This window comes from Tursiops truncatus, chromosome 6, assembly GCF_011762595.2.
Source record: "Tursiops truncatus isolate mTurTru1 chromosome 6, mTurTru1.mat.Y, whole genome shotgun sequence".
Classification (NCBI taxonomy): Eukaryota; Metazoa; Chordata; class Mammalia; order Artiodactyla; family Delphinidae; genus Tursiops; species Tursiops truncatus.
Genome location: NC_047039.1, coordinates 12,554,591 through 12,570,497, shown reverse-complemented (window position 1 = coordinate 12,570,497; position 15,907 = coordinate 12,554,591). Strand labels below are relative to the sequence as shown.

The 15,907-nt window shown below is 35.8% G+C and overlaps 1 protein-coding gene and 1 long non-coding RNA gene across 5 annotated transcripts in view; one reads left to right on the top strand and one right to left on the bottom strand.

Moving 5' to 3' along the window:
- The window catches only part of LOC141278939 (uncharacterized), a 69,135-nt gene that overhangs the window by 7,115 nt on the left and 46,113 nt on the right, over positions 1 to 15,907 (bottom strand). The window lies entirely within an intron of this gene.
- Positions 1 to 15,907, top strand: part of PPP2R2A (protein phosphatase 2 regulatory subunit Balpha) — an 83,317-nt gene that overhangs the window by 46,867 nt on the left and 20,543 nt on the right. For all 4 annotated transcript variants that reach the window (XM_033857629.2, XM_004320928.4, XM_019941315.3 and 1 more), the window contains one exon: positions 7,232 to 7,329. In XM_033857629.2, coding sequence (XP_033713520.1) covers positions 7,232 to 7,329 — 98 coding nt within the window. The remainder of the gene's footprint in view (positions 1 to 7,231; positions 7,330 to 15,907) is intronic.

Below are 15,907 nucleotides of genomic sequence, written 5' to 3'. Positions count from 1 at the left end.
AGAATTTTTGTGAACCTCTTGTCATGAGATTTATGCTATCTTGTGATGCATAAAGTAGCTAGGCCTGAATTTTTAGAATTATTTGCTGCAGCAATGTTTATAGTATTTTATGAATTTTAACCTTTAAAATTTTCTTCTATGTTACTTAGCTTTAAAGACTAATCATATTGAGGGGTATGATTAGCACAGTACCCAGCACTGTGTAAGTGTGAGCTGCTCTTATGGGGGGGCTCTTAATACTGATGTCTCAGTGATAGCACAGTAAGTGCTCAGTAATGTTTTTGTGAGCAAGTGAATTTGCGACACGGGTTAAAGTATATGCATTTTTTTCTGGGCGGAATAAGAATAAATAACAGGTTGGACCAGGTTAAGTTAAATTTAGGATTAAGTAAAAATGTTTGTGATCTGACGTAATTTTATTGAAAAAATACTGCACATTCTTGTTTCATTAAAAAGTGTATCTGTATTTAACAATAAAAATTCTCTTAGGTCAGTAAAAAAATTTTTTTTAAATAAAGACTAATCATATTGAGAAAAATACAGCATCAGGTTTGTCAGCATTCAGTGGATGCTATGTTAACTGTTTCAAGTGAAACTTTTGGGAATCTATAATCCAGATGGGTAAAAATATGTAAGCAGCTTATTCTAGTTGATTCCTCCCCATTTATTTTTAAAATGAAGGGAGCATCTTTATATATTTACTCAGTCTTTATGCTTAGAATTCATTTTATAATTGTTTATTTTGCCTTACAATATTCCTTCTTTGGTTCTCTTAAACATTTACTAAATCTTTTCTTGGTTAACTGTTTATCTGTTGTGATTACATTCTGTTTTAAGCCCCTTTAGACGGTAGAATTTCGACTGGATCACCCAGCCCCTTGAATATAGCAGGTGCTGAAAAAAATGCTCAGTTTTATGGTAGGGGTACAAGTAACTGTAATGTGGTCATTAGTAAATAGTATAAAGGTGATGTAGTTTGACTCTAAATGTTTTATTGAACACGGACATTTTGGCAATGAAAAAGAAGCAGTAAACTGAACACATATATTATTTCTTTATTCATCATCCAGTGATTTATAGGATTCTGTGCTGCCACCTTATCCATATGATTGTTCACACCTGCTAAATTTGAATCTTGGCTCTGACACTTGACAGAGGTGTGATAGGCAAGTTACTTAATCTCTCCATGCTTTCGTACACTCCTATTAATTGAAGATGATGTCTATATCATAGTGGTATTAGAAGGATAAAATGAGGATATATGTAAATGCTCACTTAGTATAGTGCTTGGCACATTATAGTTGTACCTGTCTGTAGACAGTGTGTGCTTTGACATTAGTTTGTTGTGTCTCTGTACCCACATAAGTCATATTTGTTCATTTAATGTTAATATCCAATTATATTAATATTCTAGAGCAGGGGTTGAGGAGCATTTTTTGTAAAGGGCCAGATAGTAAATATTTTCAGTCTGTCTCTACTGTTCAACCCTGCTGTTGTCAAGTGAAAGCAGCCAAAGACAATATATAAACAAATGGTCATGGCTGGGTTCCAATAAAACATTATTTACATAAACAGCTGGTGGGCCATAATTTTCCAACCTGTGTACTAGAGGTTACTTTTATATTTCCTCATTATCGGATGTTTGAAATACGTTCAGCTTATTTCATAACAGGCACATCTCAGATATTGAGGGTTTGGCTCCAGATGACTGCAGTAAATAGAGTCACATGAAATTTTTTGGTTTCCCAACGCATATAAAAGTTGTTTGCACTACACTGTAGTCTGTTAAGTGTGTGATAGCATTTATGTCTAAAAAAACATGTACATACCTTAATTGAAAAAACACTTTATTTAAAAAAACTGCTGTCATAATCTTTTTGCAATAGTAATATCAAAGATCACTGATCACAGATCACTGTTAAAAATAAAATAATAATAATAATGAAAAAGTTTGGCATATTGAGAGAATAACCAAAATGTGACACAGAAAGGAAGTGAGCAAATGCTGTTGGAAAAATAGTGCTGATAGACTTCGTCCTTGCAGGGCTGCCACAAACCTCCAATTTGTAAAAAAACGCAGTACCTGCGAAGAATGGTAAAGGGAAGTGCAATAAAATGAAGTATGCCTGTATGTAAATAATTCACCTATAACCGTGTTGGTACTAATTTTAATTGGTTTCTTTCAAATTATTTATTTGGACTGTAGTCCTGAAATGGAATTATAAAATCAATGAGTAACCCCATAAAGTGTCTTACAGTGCAGGAGTTGAAGTATTTAGAGAATGTCAGAGCTAATAATAATTTGATCACTTAATATTTAGTCATTATTGTTAATTACTACCATTTATAGATACTATCTATTAATTTTCCCTCATCTGATTTTTATGCTGAGCGTGTTATACTTTTGAACCTTCGGTTGTCTGATTGATTGTGTCCTATTCTGTTTATTAGAGTACATAAGAAATAGAGAAGGTAGGTAACAAGGGGATGGTGTGGTGTGCCTGATGAAGTGAAAAAAGACCAGTAACACTGCTGTTGTCATTCCCACCACCACCAATTACCGTTCCACCCCCAAAAGAAAGTGATTATTTCACCTTCTTAGGAGGAAACCTGGGCGCTGACAGTCTAGAACGAAGAGGTTGGAAGAAATTAGAGTTCCATTTTGTGTAACACATTATAAATTCCTTGGTTTTTATTAATAGTATATAGAATATCATAACAAAGGTCAAAAACATTGTGTTAAGTTTTCTTACCAAAAATCAGATTGTGCCTTTTAAATCTTGCTTTAGTGTGTGCCTAAAATGGCTGTGTGTTGACTTAAGGCACAGTAGGACCGTTGTCTGATGTTCTGATAGAGTCCTTCCTTTTTATTAACTGTATTAGAATGTTCTTTAGATGATTAACACAGGTGTTTTTTTCCATTGTGAAATAACATTTTTATTGGTCATAGGAAAGATTCTTATTTTTCTCTTTAGAAGAGGAAGTTTTTTGTTGGTTTATGAGAACAGACCTAGTTGATGTGTTATACCGGACCCTGCCTTGAGTTCAGTAATATGACTCTAACAGTGAGGTTAATGTCTTTGCCTTTTTAAAGTATATGATAGTGACTTTAATCTCAAGAGTAAAGTGTTTTCAAGTTTTTGAGGCTTTCATTAACAGTTTGTTTTAAAAATAGTATCCAGGAATCTAAATTTTCATGAAATGCATTTATATTTTCAGCCTGCTCCTTGAGGTAACAATCTGGGTGTGTGTGTGCACGGTAGTTCTGTTTTACCCATAGTGCACTGTTTAAAGGTTCAAAATTCTCCTAGTTCCAGCATTCTTGGCTTTGCAGTAGAAGTCAGTGTCCACTCTGTAATGTTTTAGACCTAGGCTGTCCAGTATGATAGCCCCTAGACACATGGCTAAAGTTAAAACTTCAGGAGCCACATGTGGCTAGTGATTACTGTATTGAACAGCGCAGATATAGGACACCTCCATGGGAACGAGAGAGTTCTGTCGAACAGTGCTGTTGTAGACTTCCTGCAGTCATCTACTCTGTAATATTTTTCAATGGCATAGGAATCAGAACATTAGAAGAATATTTTCTAGGAGCAGAATTACTGTTACTTTCAAATACATAGATAGCAGTGTTTGACCAACCTCATTTGGGTATCAGTGCACATGATGTGGGAGCACTATTTTTAGAGCCATGCTTCCTCATCTTTTACACATCCTGGCACACTTGAAAACAGAAATGTTTGTATGGCACACTGAGGTAAACTGAGGTAAAGAGCTTTCTCAGAACTGGAGGTTACAGGTTTGGGTGCTTGCCGTATCCAGGCAAACCCATATCCCCTTCTTGGCACGCCAGGGTGTAGAAGCACATACAGCTCAAAGCTCAGTTTCATAGCATACTCCATAACGGATTCCTGGATATTTTTCTTGGTCTACAAAGCAGAATTTGATCTTATTCTCCCTTTTATTCATCATTTTTATATGTCATATTCTCAGTGAGACCTTGTGAGATCTAGGCATTTTACAACTCAAAAAAACTTTAAAAGCAGTCGTACACTTGGAGATTTAATAGGTGCTTGTGTATATGGTGGCTCTCTCACACATGTGTGGATGGCCAGGCATCCAGAAATCATGGTGTTTCTTTTCTCCCCTTTCTTTTATTGTGGGGAAGGAGGAGGGAACACCATGGCGTGGTACCTATTTAACTTCATCATACAAGGCAGGAAAATAATTTACTTATCTGAAATATGGCTATATTAAATATATGCAGTATAAAAATCACAGCAAGGAGGCCATGAGTCTGCCTGCCCACCCCTCCCCCAAATAAAATTCCTCTACACTACTCACTAAGCGTCAGTGGCTTGGTTAGCTATTTCTAAAATTTTCTGTTTGTTCATTGGCTTTTGGCAAGATAGTCACAAACAGTAGTGTCTTAAAAATATCTAAAATGAGAAAATTGTATGCCTTTCACTCAATATTTCTCTCCCTCAAGGATTTAAAGTGGGTTGACTTTTATGGTATAGATCTTTGTTTCTTGTCGTTTCCTGACGTTCAGCCTCTCACTGTGTAGGCCATTTGTTTCTAGGGTTCCTCAGCCTGTCTCAAGTGTACCTCTTAGAGTTTTGTACCCTTGCTGCAAAGCTGGTTTGGTACTAAACACGTATCATTTCACTTTACTCTGCAGTTCTTGTTGTAAAATAACCATTCTTAGCATAAGAAGTGACACATTGTAAGGGCAGATGTCTTACTATTCCTGTTGCGTCCTGCACTAAATTATTGGTCTTTTCCTCTTCTCCTTCCTCCCCTCCACACCCCATGCATGTGCTCCCCCCATGCACGTGCACACACGTCTCCTTCCCTTCCCCATCCAATGTTCAGTGACCTCATTATAACCAGCTATGTGAGTCAGTAACGTCTTCAGTACTTGGGGGTATTGTGCCTGCTGTTTTATTCCTTGATTCTTGTTCTGTCTCTAAGAATAATACAGGTGTGGAATCCCTACTGCCACCACCCCCATCCCAGATCTCCTCAATCCTCTTATTATAATGATCTCCTTACTGACTTAATCACCTCTAGATTTCCCCCTGTCCAGTTCACCTAAGGAAGATCGACATTTCTCCCCATTAGAAATGGAGCCCATCCTGCAGCATTCTGTCCTCCCTGCTTTTTACTACTGCCCAACAGAGAGGCCAGCCAGGCTGGTCATACCGTGATCACTGACATATGCCCTGTTAAGTCTTATCTGTAATAGTTCATCTACCTAACAAGGAATTAATTTAGGTGGTTGCAACAATTTGGACCTGGGGAAAGAGGAAATAATTTAAATACTGAGCCTACTCTTCCTGTTATTCCATTGAGTGAAAAGGAGAATGAATCTGGAGTTGGTATCGGGTGTGAGCATTTCACCAAGCCAAGAGCATACACTACAGTCGAGAGATTAAGGTGTTTTTGGTGAAGCATGACTTTATATTCAAAATAACTAGTTCATTTGATGAGTTAGCCAAAGAAACCACAAGCTATCAATGCTGTAGGGAAAATTGGCTGAGTTGGACTTTAAAGAACAAGAGAAAGAGTTTACATTTCCAAAGTGGTGTCTGTCTGAGGGATTTGAATTTAAAGATAATTTTTACTATGTATAGCTTTTACCTTATTCCCTGATTTTAGAATCTAACCTTCAAATAAGATGTAACTATTTGTTCTGATATTGTTAGCTCCTACTTACTTTCTCTCTGTAACTATACTATAATGTGCTTTAAGTGCAGGGACTATGTATGTTTTTAATCCTTTATTATATTTACTACAGAGGTAAATACAGTACAGAGCACCTAATAGAATGGCTTTTAAGTATTTAGATGTTGGGCTTTACAGAATAGTACAGTATATTCAGTTTTACACCGTGGTGTTGCATTTGCATGTAGTGTAAACACTAGATTTATTCTTTCCTCCTGATACCACCGGCCACGGTGAGTTGTCTGGGCTAAAGGTTTTAACCTGGAGGTGGGATGCTGTCCAAACCTTTTGAAATTATATGCAAATTTTTGTGTGTACTTAAATATGTACAGTTTCTTGGGAGAGCATGTGAACTTTCAGTAGGTTCTCAGAGTGTTCCAAAAAGGTAAGGTGCCTTGGACCTAGACAATGGAGGAAGCAAAGAAAGCTTTCTAAAATCAAGCTGAACTTGGAAAAATCACTAAAATGAAAAAATGGTAGAATGCTGTGCTGGACAGGTTATTGATATGATACAATACATTGGTCAGTAAGTTTTAAAATTTAAAGTATACAGTGTTCTTTACTATATAAAGTTACATTTTAAAATTCTTACGGTTAGCTAATATAGGCAAGAAAATGACCCTTCTCTTATGGTAAAAGTTTGATTGTTTATGTAACATGCGTATGATAGGGTCTTTCCTAATATGGCATAATGCTTGTGAAAATGGTGAATTGTTTAGTGTAATTGCTTTATCTTAATGCCCAATTCTGTAACTTAGATTTTTTTCTTTAGGAAAATGGCTCTGGTGTCAAAAAGCAAGGAAAAAAACCCTGATAATTTTATTTGAACTTGACTGTGAAGTTAGCACCGACTTTGGGTGTAACATGACTGATTCTAGTAGCCCCTGCTGTGTTTGGGAGCCACAAGAAGAGCTGTGCATGTTGAAGGTGCATAGCACAAAGCATTGCTGGTATAAGTGTGTTCTATTTGCAAACATTTGTTTAAGAAGCCATAATTTTAATTTATATATTTATGATTGTTAAATTTCCACCTGCAATTATTTTTACATTTAAAAAATTTCCCCATTTTATTTATATCTGTCTTAATTTTATAGACCATTTTTGGGTTTGCATAAAGAAGCTTATCAAAAGTATATCAGAAAGAAAATTAGCACAATAATTATCAATATTAATGTTTAATGGTGCTATCATAGAATGTTTCACAAATTGTTGATTTCCTTACATTCATGAATTTAGTGAAATATTAATAAAGTGCTTGTGTTTATTATTTGTCGTGTTCCTGTTTGTTAAAATAGTGTCACTGGTTTACTCTGGGGAGTTTTTTTTCTTCTGGGTGAAGCAAAATATTCATGAAAGAACTTTAGATTTACTTTATTTCTGATGGCAGGTTGATATATAGACTTGGAATATATTAGGAAAAACATGCTAAGTTCTCATTAAGAAACTCTATAGTGAGTTGAGAAAGAACTAATGTCTTTTTTTCATTTTTGTTTCACTTATACAGCAGATATAATTTCTACAGTAGAATTTAATCATTCTGGAGAATTACTAGCAACCGGAGATAAAGGTGGTAGAGTCGTCATCTTTCAACAGGAGCAGGAGGTAAGTATTTAAAGTTTAATATCTAAATTTCAGTTTGCTCTTGGGACTGGAGCTTATGCTGGAGAATCTCATCAGAGGATGTTGGCAGATTTGTAAAGTGTGTTTATCGAGCAGAGTATCCAATGTATAGATGGCTCTGATTCTCTTAGCTCTGTGTGTGTGTATGTGTACGTGTGTGTGTTGTTTTGATTTAATTGTGAGAAGATTTGGTTAGAGAAAGGGGTGGGAAGTGTGGAATAAAAGATTTTAACTGGTTTTAAAGCCTTGGCCCTCTTTTTTTTTTCCTCTTAAAATTCCATAAAAGCAAAATTGCTTTGACCTCTTTTCAGTGCATAGTTTGCTTTGTGTAATTGGGGGTGGGAGCGTAGTTTAAAGAAAAAGCTGCTTAATTATTTTGACATCAGTTTATACTAATACTATTACTGTGATTTAAGTATAAAGGTTTTAAATGACAGTTGCATGTATACGCATGTAACGTAATTTATAAGCTCAGTACCCCTCTTAAAGTGGAGTTGATTTGAAAATTGTTTCCCTTTCTCTTTGAAGAAAGGAATTTCTCATTACAGAATCTGATTAAAGTAGGGTTTGGTTTTGTTTTGGGTACAACTTAGGCACACTTCTAAATCTGATTGACAAGATTTCTCACTAAAATTTTATGCTGAACAAAATTTGTCACAATGGATTTTCCCTTAGTCTCTCCCTCCATTTGTAGATCAAAGTTAAACCTTTATCATTTGTTTCCAAACATTCTGCCCCTGTCTATCTATAAGATATTCAAGAAGAGTTAAAAGTAATGTGGATAAAATGCAGGGTTTTACAAATAGATGTCTAAATCATAACACAGAGTTAGCTTTTAAAGGATTGTGAAATTCCTTAAATAAGCAAGAATCTAGTAATAATACTACTACTTTGCACTTCTATAGCGCCTTTGACCTGAGGATCTCAAAGTGCTTTACAAACACTAATGAATTAATCCTCACAACACCCAGTGAGGTAGGTAATTTAATTTTAAAAGAAATGATTAATAGTGTCTGATTCGAAGATGCACAAACACTAAATATGTCTCCTTTTATTTATTATTTTTTTTTGGTTGGAAGAAAATATGAAAATAAGACTCAAGCTTTTCTTGACAGAGAATGATCATGTGGGAAGGGGGGCAAAATCAGTTTTCTGTTCCTGTTTTCAAGCAGCTAAAAAATGTGACCATAAGAATTTTGAAATACTTAAGAGTCGAAATGGAACCTTACAGGTCATTACCATTTCCCTTTATTTACAAATGAGAAAGCCAGGCTATTAAGAGATCACTTGATTTCTTCGTGGCAGAGCTAACAACCAGAACCCAGAACTTCCAACATGTTATCTCTCAGTGCGCTCTAATGTCTTTCATGTTAGGTAACCAAAATGTGAGTGTTAATTTTGTTATGCAGAATTTAGAGCTGGCTTTCCCGTAGGCATTTTCTGCCCTTCCGTGTATTTTTTTTTTTTAACTGAAAATTAATGGCAGTCTACACTTTTGTTTTAAAGAAGGGTGTTTGGAGAAAAGCATTTAAAATTAAGTTTGCTTCCTAGGCACTTCCATCTTGAAGGGCTTTACATTGAGGGTTTCTGAGAGAGCCTACATTTCAAATGGGGGCTTTGTGTTATTTAAAAGTGTAAGTTGTCTGTCATTCTTAACTGCATTTAAGAGTTAAAGACAAAAATTAATTATCTGGAAACTCAGATTAGTAGCGTGTCTTTTGAAAATTATTTAATGTAAATATCAGTGTATTTTTTAAGGGATAGATTAAATAACAAAGATGGTAATTATTGGCTTTCCCTCTTGAAACTTGATCTTGTTAATATTAATCTGATGCACTTTACCTAATATATTTTCCACATTTTTAAGCCCCGTCTTATACTGGAGCTTCTAATATAATGCTGTCTTCAGGACATTCAGCGTCTATGTCATTGGTTATAAATGTGTGTACCTTACATTTATATCAATACCTAATATATTTAGGTTAGATTTTATGAGTTCATAGCTATACGTCTGTAAAATAGTGTTACAGTTTAAAAACTGGAAGAAAGCCTAGAGATAGTCTTTTCCTAATATTTAGGTAAATCCTAGCAAAAGTTTACATAACAAAGTTATATTGCTTAGTTTAATAGCAAAGCTCTGGGATTAGAACTTGGATCTCTAAATTTTAATCCAGCCTTTTCTAACAACCACAGCTATTATACATCCATTCCAAGGTACACTGGCGCTTAACAAGTGAGCATTTCTTAGACCCTGATGATGATGCTAGCTCTCTTTGCAAAGCACAATGATGCTTGAACGATCGCGTCTGCAGTGTCAGCGTTCCTGGCTAAAACTCACTTGACTGGAGATTTACGTATTTCCACTCACTCTTTTTATTGCCCTTAATTAAGAAGAAAAGATCATACTGTAGCAGCAGTGAACCTTGCACATCAAACTTTGACATCTTTAACCCACCTTTCTGTCTCACTTTTACCCTTCAGGTGTGGCAGGTCCCCTTCCTGTCATCCTGTCAGGCACACTTTGCTGCCTGTCCATCTGTTTCCCAGGCAGAGAAACTGGGTGGTCAATAAACAGGGTCTTCATTCAGTTCGAGTATATTTCAGCCTGGTGTTCCTGTAACATTTTCTGCTGTTATTTAATAGTATTTTTATAACTAACACGTTTGAATAGTTTTCTGTTTGACAGAATCTCTGTGATAGAAGCAGGGTGTGTAGGGAAATTGAGGCACAAGGGTAAATCGATTTTAGGCATCATGTGCATCACATGGTCAGAGTCCAAAATTTTGAGTCTAATCCAGTGGTCTTTATAGCATGTCCTGAAATAACTGACCCATCTTACTAATTTTCACAGCTTGTATATAATGGCTTTTGACAACAAAGTGGATGGTGGGATACATTCCTTCTGATAATGATAATTTGGAGGGAGATTCCATGCAGCTGTTACGTTGTGGTGTTCCGTAGTTTTTAAGGGATCTTTGTTTCTGTGGGTGCTCATATTAGGTGATCAGTAGTTGTTGAGGTAGTTGATTTCCTGTTGGCTTTGGATTGCTCAGAACTTCTTCTCGTTCCTCTGAGGCTTTTTGATATACATGATAAGCTAAAGTGTTGGGGGAGGGTTGATATTTTTAAGGGACAGTTAAGGGTAAAAGTGAGCAGAGAGGTGGTTCCTTTCTGATTTCTTTCTGGATCGTTATGCAGCATTTGTTTTCTGTTTTCTGTGACTGCTGGTTACTTTCTAGGATTTCTTTCTCATTTTTTTGTTCTTAATGTGGTATTCCCAAAACTCCTTAACAGAGTACAGAAGAAAGCTTAGTGTGCTTATCTCAAAAGATGGATAGTATTGTTAATATGTTTGTATTCCCTTTCTGAATTATTTAGAAAGACTGGAATGGGACTCAAAATCAAGATGTGGTGTAACAGAATTCAATATCGTTTATAGAAAGGGCTTGGTTTAGTCAGTTGTTTAAGTGAAGGGACAGATCCTACTGTTTTAGAGTGATGTGGCACTGTTCACTTAACATAGTACTTCCCGTGCGCCAAGCAGAATAGCAGATTTAGAGACATTGGAGAGTAATGGTTGAAGGGACTAAGGCTGTAAAGCCAGGAGAAGAAGAGACTACGAAGAGTCTTGTAACTTAGGGGTTCATGTGGAAGAAGAGATTAGTTTATTTTGTGTATGGAAATAAGTACACAAGAATTGGATGCCCATCTGTCAGGAATATTGTGGAAAGAATATGAGAAGTTCAAGAAAATACTACCACTGTGGTTTCTTCCAAATCAAAATATCTATAAAATAAGCTTCCTTTTCTAAGCTACCGGGCTTTACCTGTCTTCATTTTTCATTCAATTTTTTAATCTAAGGTTGTGCTTTCAGAGTACAAAATGTTAGAATCACCTAAAAGTGCAGCTAACCACCTAAAAATTTTAACCAGAATGTTAAAATGCAGGTTCCTAGATTGCACTTCAAAACCACTAAGTCAGAATTTCTGGAAGCCAGAGAGACACCATCACTTTTCCTCTTTTTATTTATTTATTTATTTATTCATTCATTTACTTACTTACTTTTAATAAACTCCTTTGGGGACTTAACCTGTTAGAAAATTAAAATTAAAATTGACTGCATTCCAATACCAGGATAATGAAGCTCCAAAATACAGCTTCAAGTCTGTCTTTTCTAAAAATATGTTTAAACTGTTTTTCCAAGATAGATCATGCATATAGAAAAATGCATAGAATTATATGTGTACAGTTCTATGGATTTTCACAACAAATACATTTGTGTAACTATCATCTGGGTCAAGAAATGGGATATTACTGGCACTCCAGAAGCCTCTCTATCCTGTCACTACTAGCCCCTATCCCGAACTAACCGTGAATTTGTTTTGCCTGTTTTGAACTTTATATGTATATGGTGTGTTCATAGAAATTAAGAGCTAAAATTTATAGGGTTTGCAGGGGTTCTTAATCCTTTCTGTGCCGTAGCTTCCTTCAGTAGCCTGGTAAAGTCTGTGGACTTCTCAAGAATGTTTTAATTGCATAAAATACATAGGATTGTGAAGGAAACTATTGAAATATATTTTTCAATTTATTAAAAATACTTATTTTTGAGCAATATGTGTTTTTTTGTGACTAACAGCTGAAGTGTGATTTTAAAACATGTCATTTCTATAGTGACAAAGTCATGGTATTGCTAATACTGTGGCCTGCTGCTACATCCATAATTGAAAGAAATGCTGAATTTCAGCTAGAGATTAGTAAAAGTAACATGTAAATTTCTACCACATCCGAGTTTATAAAATCCCATGGACCCTTGGGAGTTGAGTAGTCTGTGGGCCCCAAATTTGTAACCTCTGGTAATGCAATCTCTTTTTACCAATAAAGAAACTGGGGGGCTCAGACAGCAGGTTTACTCGTGGAAAGTTGTACAGTTAACAAAGAAGTGAACCCTTGCTCTAGAACCCTTATATCCCAATTCCCTGTCCATTGCTTTTCCCATTCTGACATGGGTATAGCAACAACAGTTTATATGCCAGACCCTCTGCCAAGCTCCCTAAATCTTATTAATCTTCATAGTAAAATAACGAAGATGTTATGCACACTTACTATGTCTCAATTTATTACAGATTTATAAATGAACTGAGATTTAGCGAAGATAAATGTCTTCTCTAAGATCACACAGCTAGTCAAGTAGGTAAAAAAAAAAGCTAATTCTGTATAAATTGGGATGAACATCCACAATGAAAAAAAAATCTTACTCCTCTAAGTAATGAGCCTAAGTGGTATAAATCACACAAGAAAATCAGTTTCATTAACTTTATAGTAATGAGAAAAGTACTTATCAGACTTTTTAATAGTAGCCATTAAGGTATGATGTTTTCTCTATAGAGGCTTAGAGAAGGAAAAGTTGGAACGAGTTTGAAAGACCTGCACGTTTAAAGACCTGGGTTCTAGTCCTCATTTGTATTTACTCATCCAGCCAGCCACCCCTCTTGTTCAGCCATCTGTTATCCAGATTGCTAGTCTCAGTTTACCTCGTAATATTCCCAGTAATTAAAATTTTTTGCCCTATGCCCTGCTCTTATTCTGTGTCATGCTTTAGAAATAAATTATCCTGGGTAGTTAGATAATCTGAATAATAGCACATTGACTATTTTAGATTTTGGCACCCATAACCCCCATGTTGTTCAAGGGTCAACTACATTTTGAAATATAAAACAAATGGTTGTCTCTAACAAGTAATAGAATTAAAGGAGCATTAAAAAACAGTAACTAAGTTTTCTTAGTGCTCTATTTGGAAGCTTAAAAATGTCCTTTTTTTGGGGTTTCCCTGGTGGTGCAGTGGTTGAGAGTCCGCCTGCTGATGCAGGGGACACGGGTTCGTGCCCCTGTCCGGGAAGATGCCACATGCCGTGGGGCGGCTGGGCCCGTGTGTCTGAAGCCTGTGCTCCGCAACAGGAGAGGCCACAACAGTGAGGCCCGCGTACCGCAAAAAAAAAAAAAAAAAAAGTCCTTTTTTTTCTCATTTTTATGTGATCAAAGGAAAATACATTTAATGTTTCCTAAAATTTTTTATGTTTTGGTCTAGGAGCAAAGTAAATATTTTCTGTATTTTCACAGAGTTTCATTTAAGGCAGAGGAAGTTAGTAAAAACACAAGGCAGTTTTTTATATATTTAGAATTAGCTGTTATAGAACATCAAGTGATGTTCCTTCAAAGAAGTCATTTTTAACTCTTGATTATTCTTAATATGTTTATCGTGGAAAATATGAAAACTGTGTATCATTTCCACAAAGAATAAGATAAAAATCCAAAATCATCCCATCACATGAATAGAGATCAATTTATGTATCTGTGTTTATTCTGGGGCTCTACTTTGTTTTGTAGAAAAAGTATCATGTTGTATGTATCATTCTGTAACTTCTAATGTTTTCTTGCATTAATCTCAGTCTCAGTCAGGGAAGTGAAGAGACTATTGCAAACCCTGAGTGGAAACAAGTGCATGTGTCATTTGGAAGAATCATAGTCTGTCTTTATAACTTAAATGACACAGTTTAACAAACATGTAGCTTGTGGAATCTGCAGAAGGTATTAATTAGCAAGGAAGCATTGCGCATAAATTAACATGGTTGAGAAACATTGATCTCCGTATGAATTTAATTGGCTCTATAGCATTTCATAATTTACTTGACTTAGGTTGTTTATGCATTAAGTTGTTCATACATCTTTGCATCATTGTTTTTCATTAGGTTATACTTTGAAGTGGAATTGTTCAGTACCTTTTTAAGGCTTTCAATAAGTATGGACAAATTATCCTCCAGAAAAGCTGTGTAAATTTATACTTCTCTCAGTAGTGTATGACTTTGTCCATATTCTCATCATTAAAACAGTGGTCATTATCATGTTTTTTTATTCTTCATCAGTTTAAAGGCAAAACATTATTCCTTAATTTTTAATACTAATGATGATGAGTAGTTACACATATATTTATTTACTGATCATTTTTTAGGTAAATGACCTTTTCATCTTTCAGAGGAGGGTGTTAATATTTTTCCTACTTATTTTTAAGGACCTTTTACACATGAAAGGTAGTAACCTGTTGTCTTAAGAGGCACTTTTCCCCCAGTATACTTTTTTTAACCTTTAAATATTCTTCCTAGTCGGACAGACGTCCACCTTTCTCTGCTCTTTGCTTTCATTTTTATACTTAGAAGCTCTTTTTCACTTCAGAATTATATAGAAATTATTTGCCATTGTACTTTCTTTTGGCTGCTTTTATTTACTTTTAATTATTCCCTCTGGAATTTATTTTTGTGTAAGAAATGAAGTTCTAATTCTCTTTCCAAATGTTTGTTTGGCTCAAACATCATTGGATTTTACTGCTGTTTTATATTCTGTTTCGGCTTGTCTGAACCTCAGAGGCATACTTGAGGTCATGACACTACCATTATAGATCATGGCGAGGCCCTTTCTTTAAGTAAACAAACACGTGCACGCATGTGTGTAGTCACACGTACGTTAACTTATTTGCATAATGTGCTCCCATTCTCCCATGCACCTCTCCCTTCATAGATAACCATTTGAATGTGTTCTTATAATTTGTATTTTGTTTTTGTGTGCTGTTTGTTATTTAATTGTGGCAAAATATCCATGTGTACAATACAATTTTGCCAACCACATATACATTGTTATGCAGCAGAACCCCCAGTTCTGCATAACTGAAACTCTGTACCCACCGAACAGCAACTTCCTTCTTCCTCCCTCCAGTCCCTGGCAGTCACCATTCTTTCTGTTTCTATGAGGCTGACTACTTTAGATACCCCGTATAAGTGGAATTATGCAGTACTTGTCATTTTTGACTGGCTTATTTCACTTGGCATAATGTCCTTAAGGTTCATCCATGTTGTAGCCTATGACAGGAGTTCCTTTTTTTTTTTAAGGATGAATAATATTCCATTAAATGTATATTATACACACACACACCACATTTTCTTTATTCATTTATCAGTTGATGGACATTTAGGTTGTTTCCACTTCTTAGCTATTGTGAATAATCTCATTTGAGATTCTGTTTTCAATTATTTTGGATATATACCAGATTGCTGGATCATATGGTAGTTGTTTTTTTTTTTTTTTCCCCATCTGTGCCTTGTGGCATGCAGGGTCTTAGTTCCCTGACAGGGGATCGAACCTGTGCCCCCTGTAGTGGAAACGTGGAGTCTTAACCACTGGAACGCTAGGGAAGTACTTTTTTTTTTTTTAATAAATTTATTTATTTTTGGCTGCGCTGGGTCTTTGTTGCTGTGTGTGGGCTTTCTCTACTTGCGGTGAGCGGGGGCTACTCTTTGTTGCATTGTGCAGGCGTCTCATTGTGGTGGCTTCTCTTGTTGCAGAGCACGGGCTCTGGGCACACGGGCTTCAGTAGTTGTGGTGCACGGGCTTAGTTGCTCCGTGGCAGGTGGGATCTTCCCGGACCAGGGCTCGAACCTGTGTCCCCTGCATTGGCAGGCGGATTCTTAACCACTGCGTCACCAGAGAAACACTATTTTTTTATTTTTTTGAG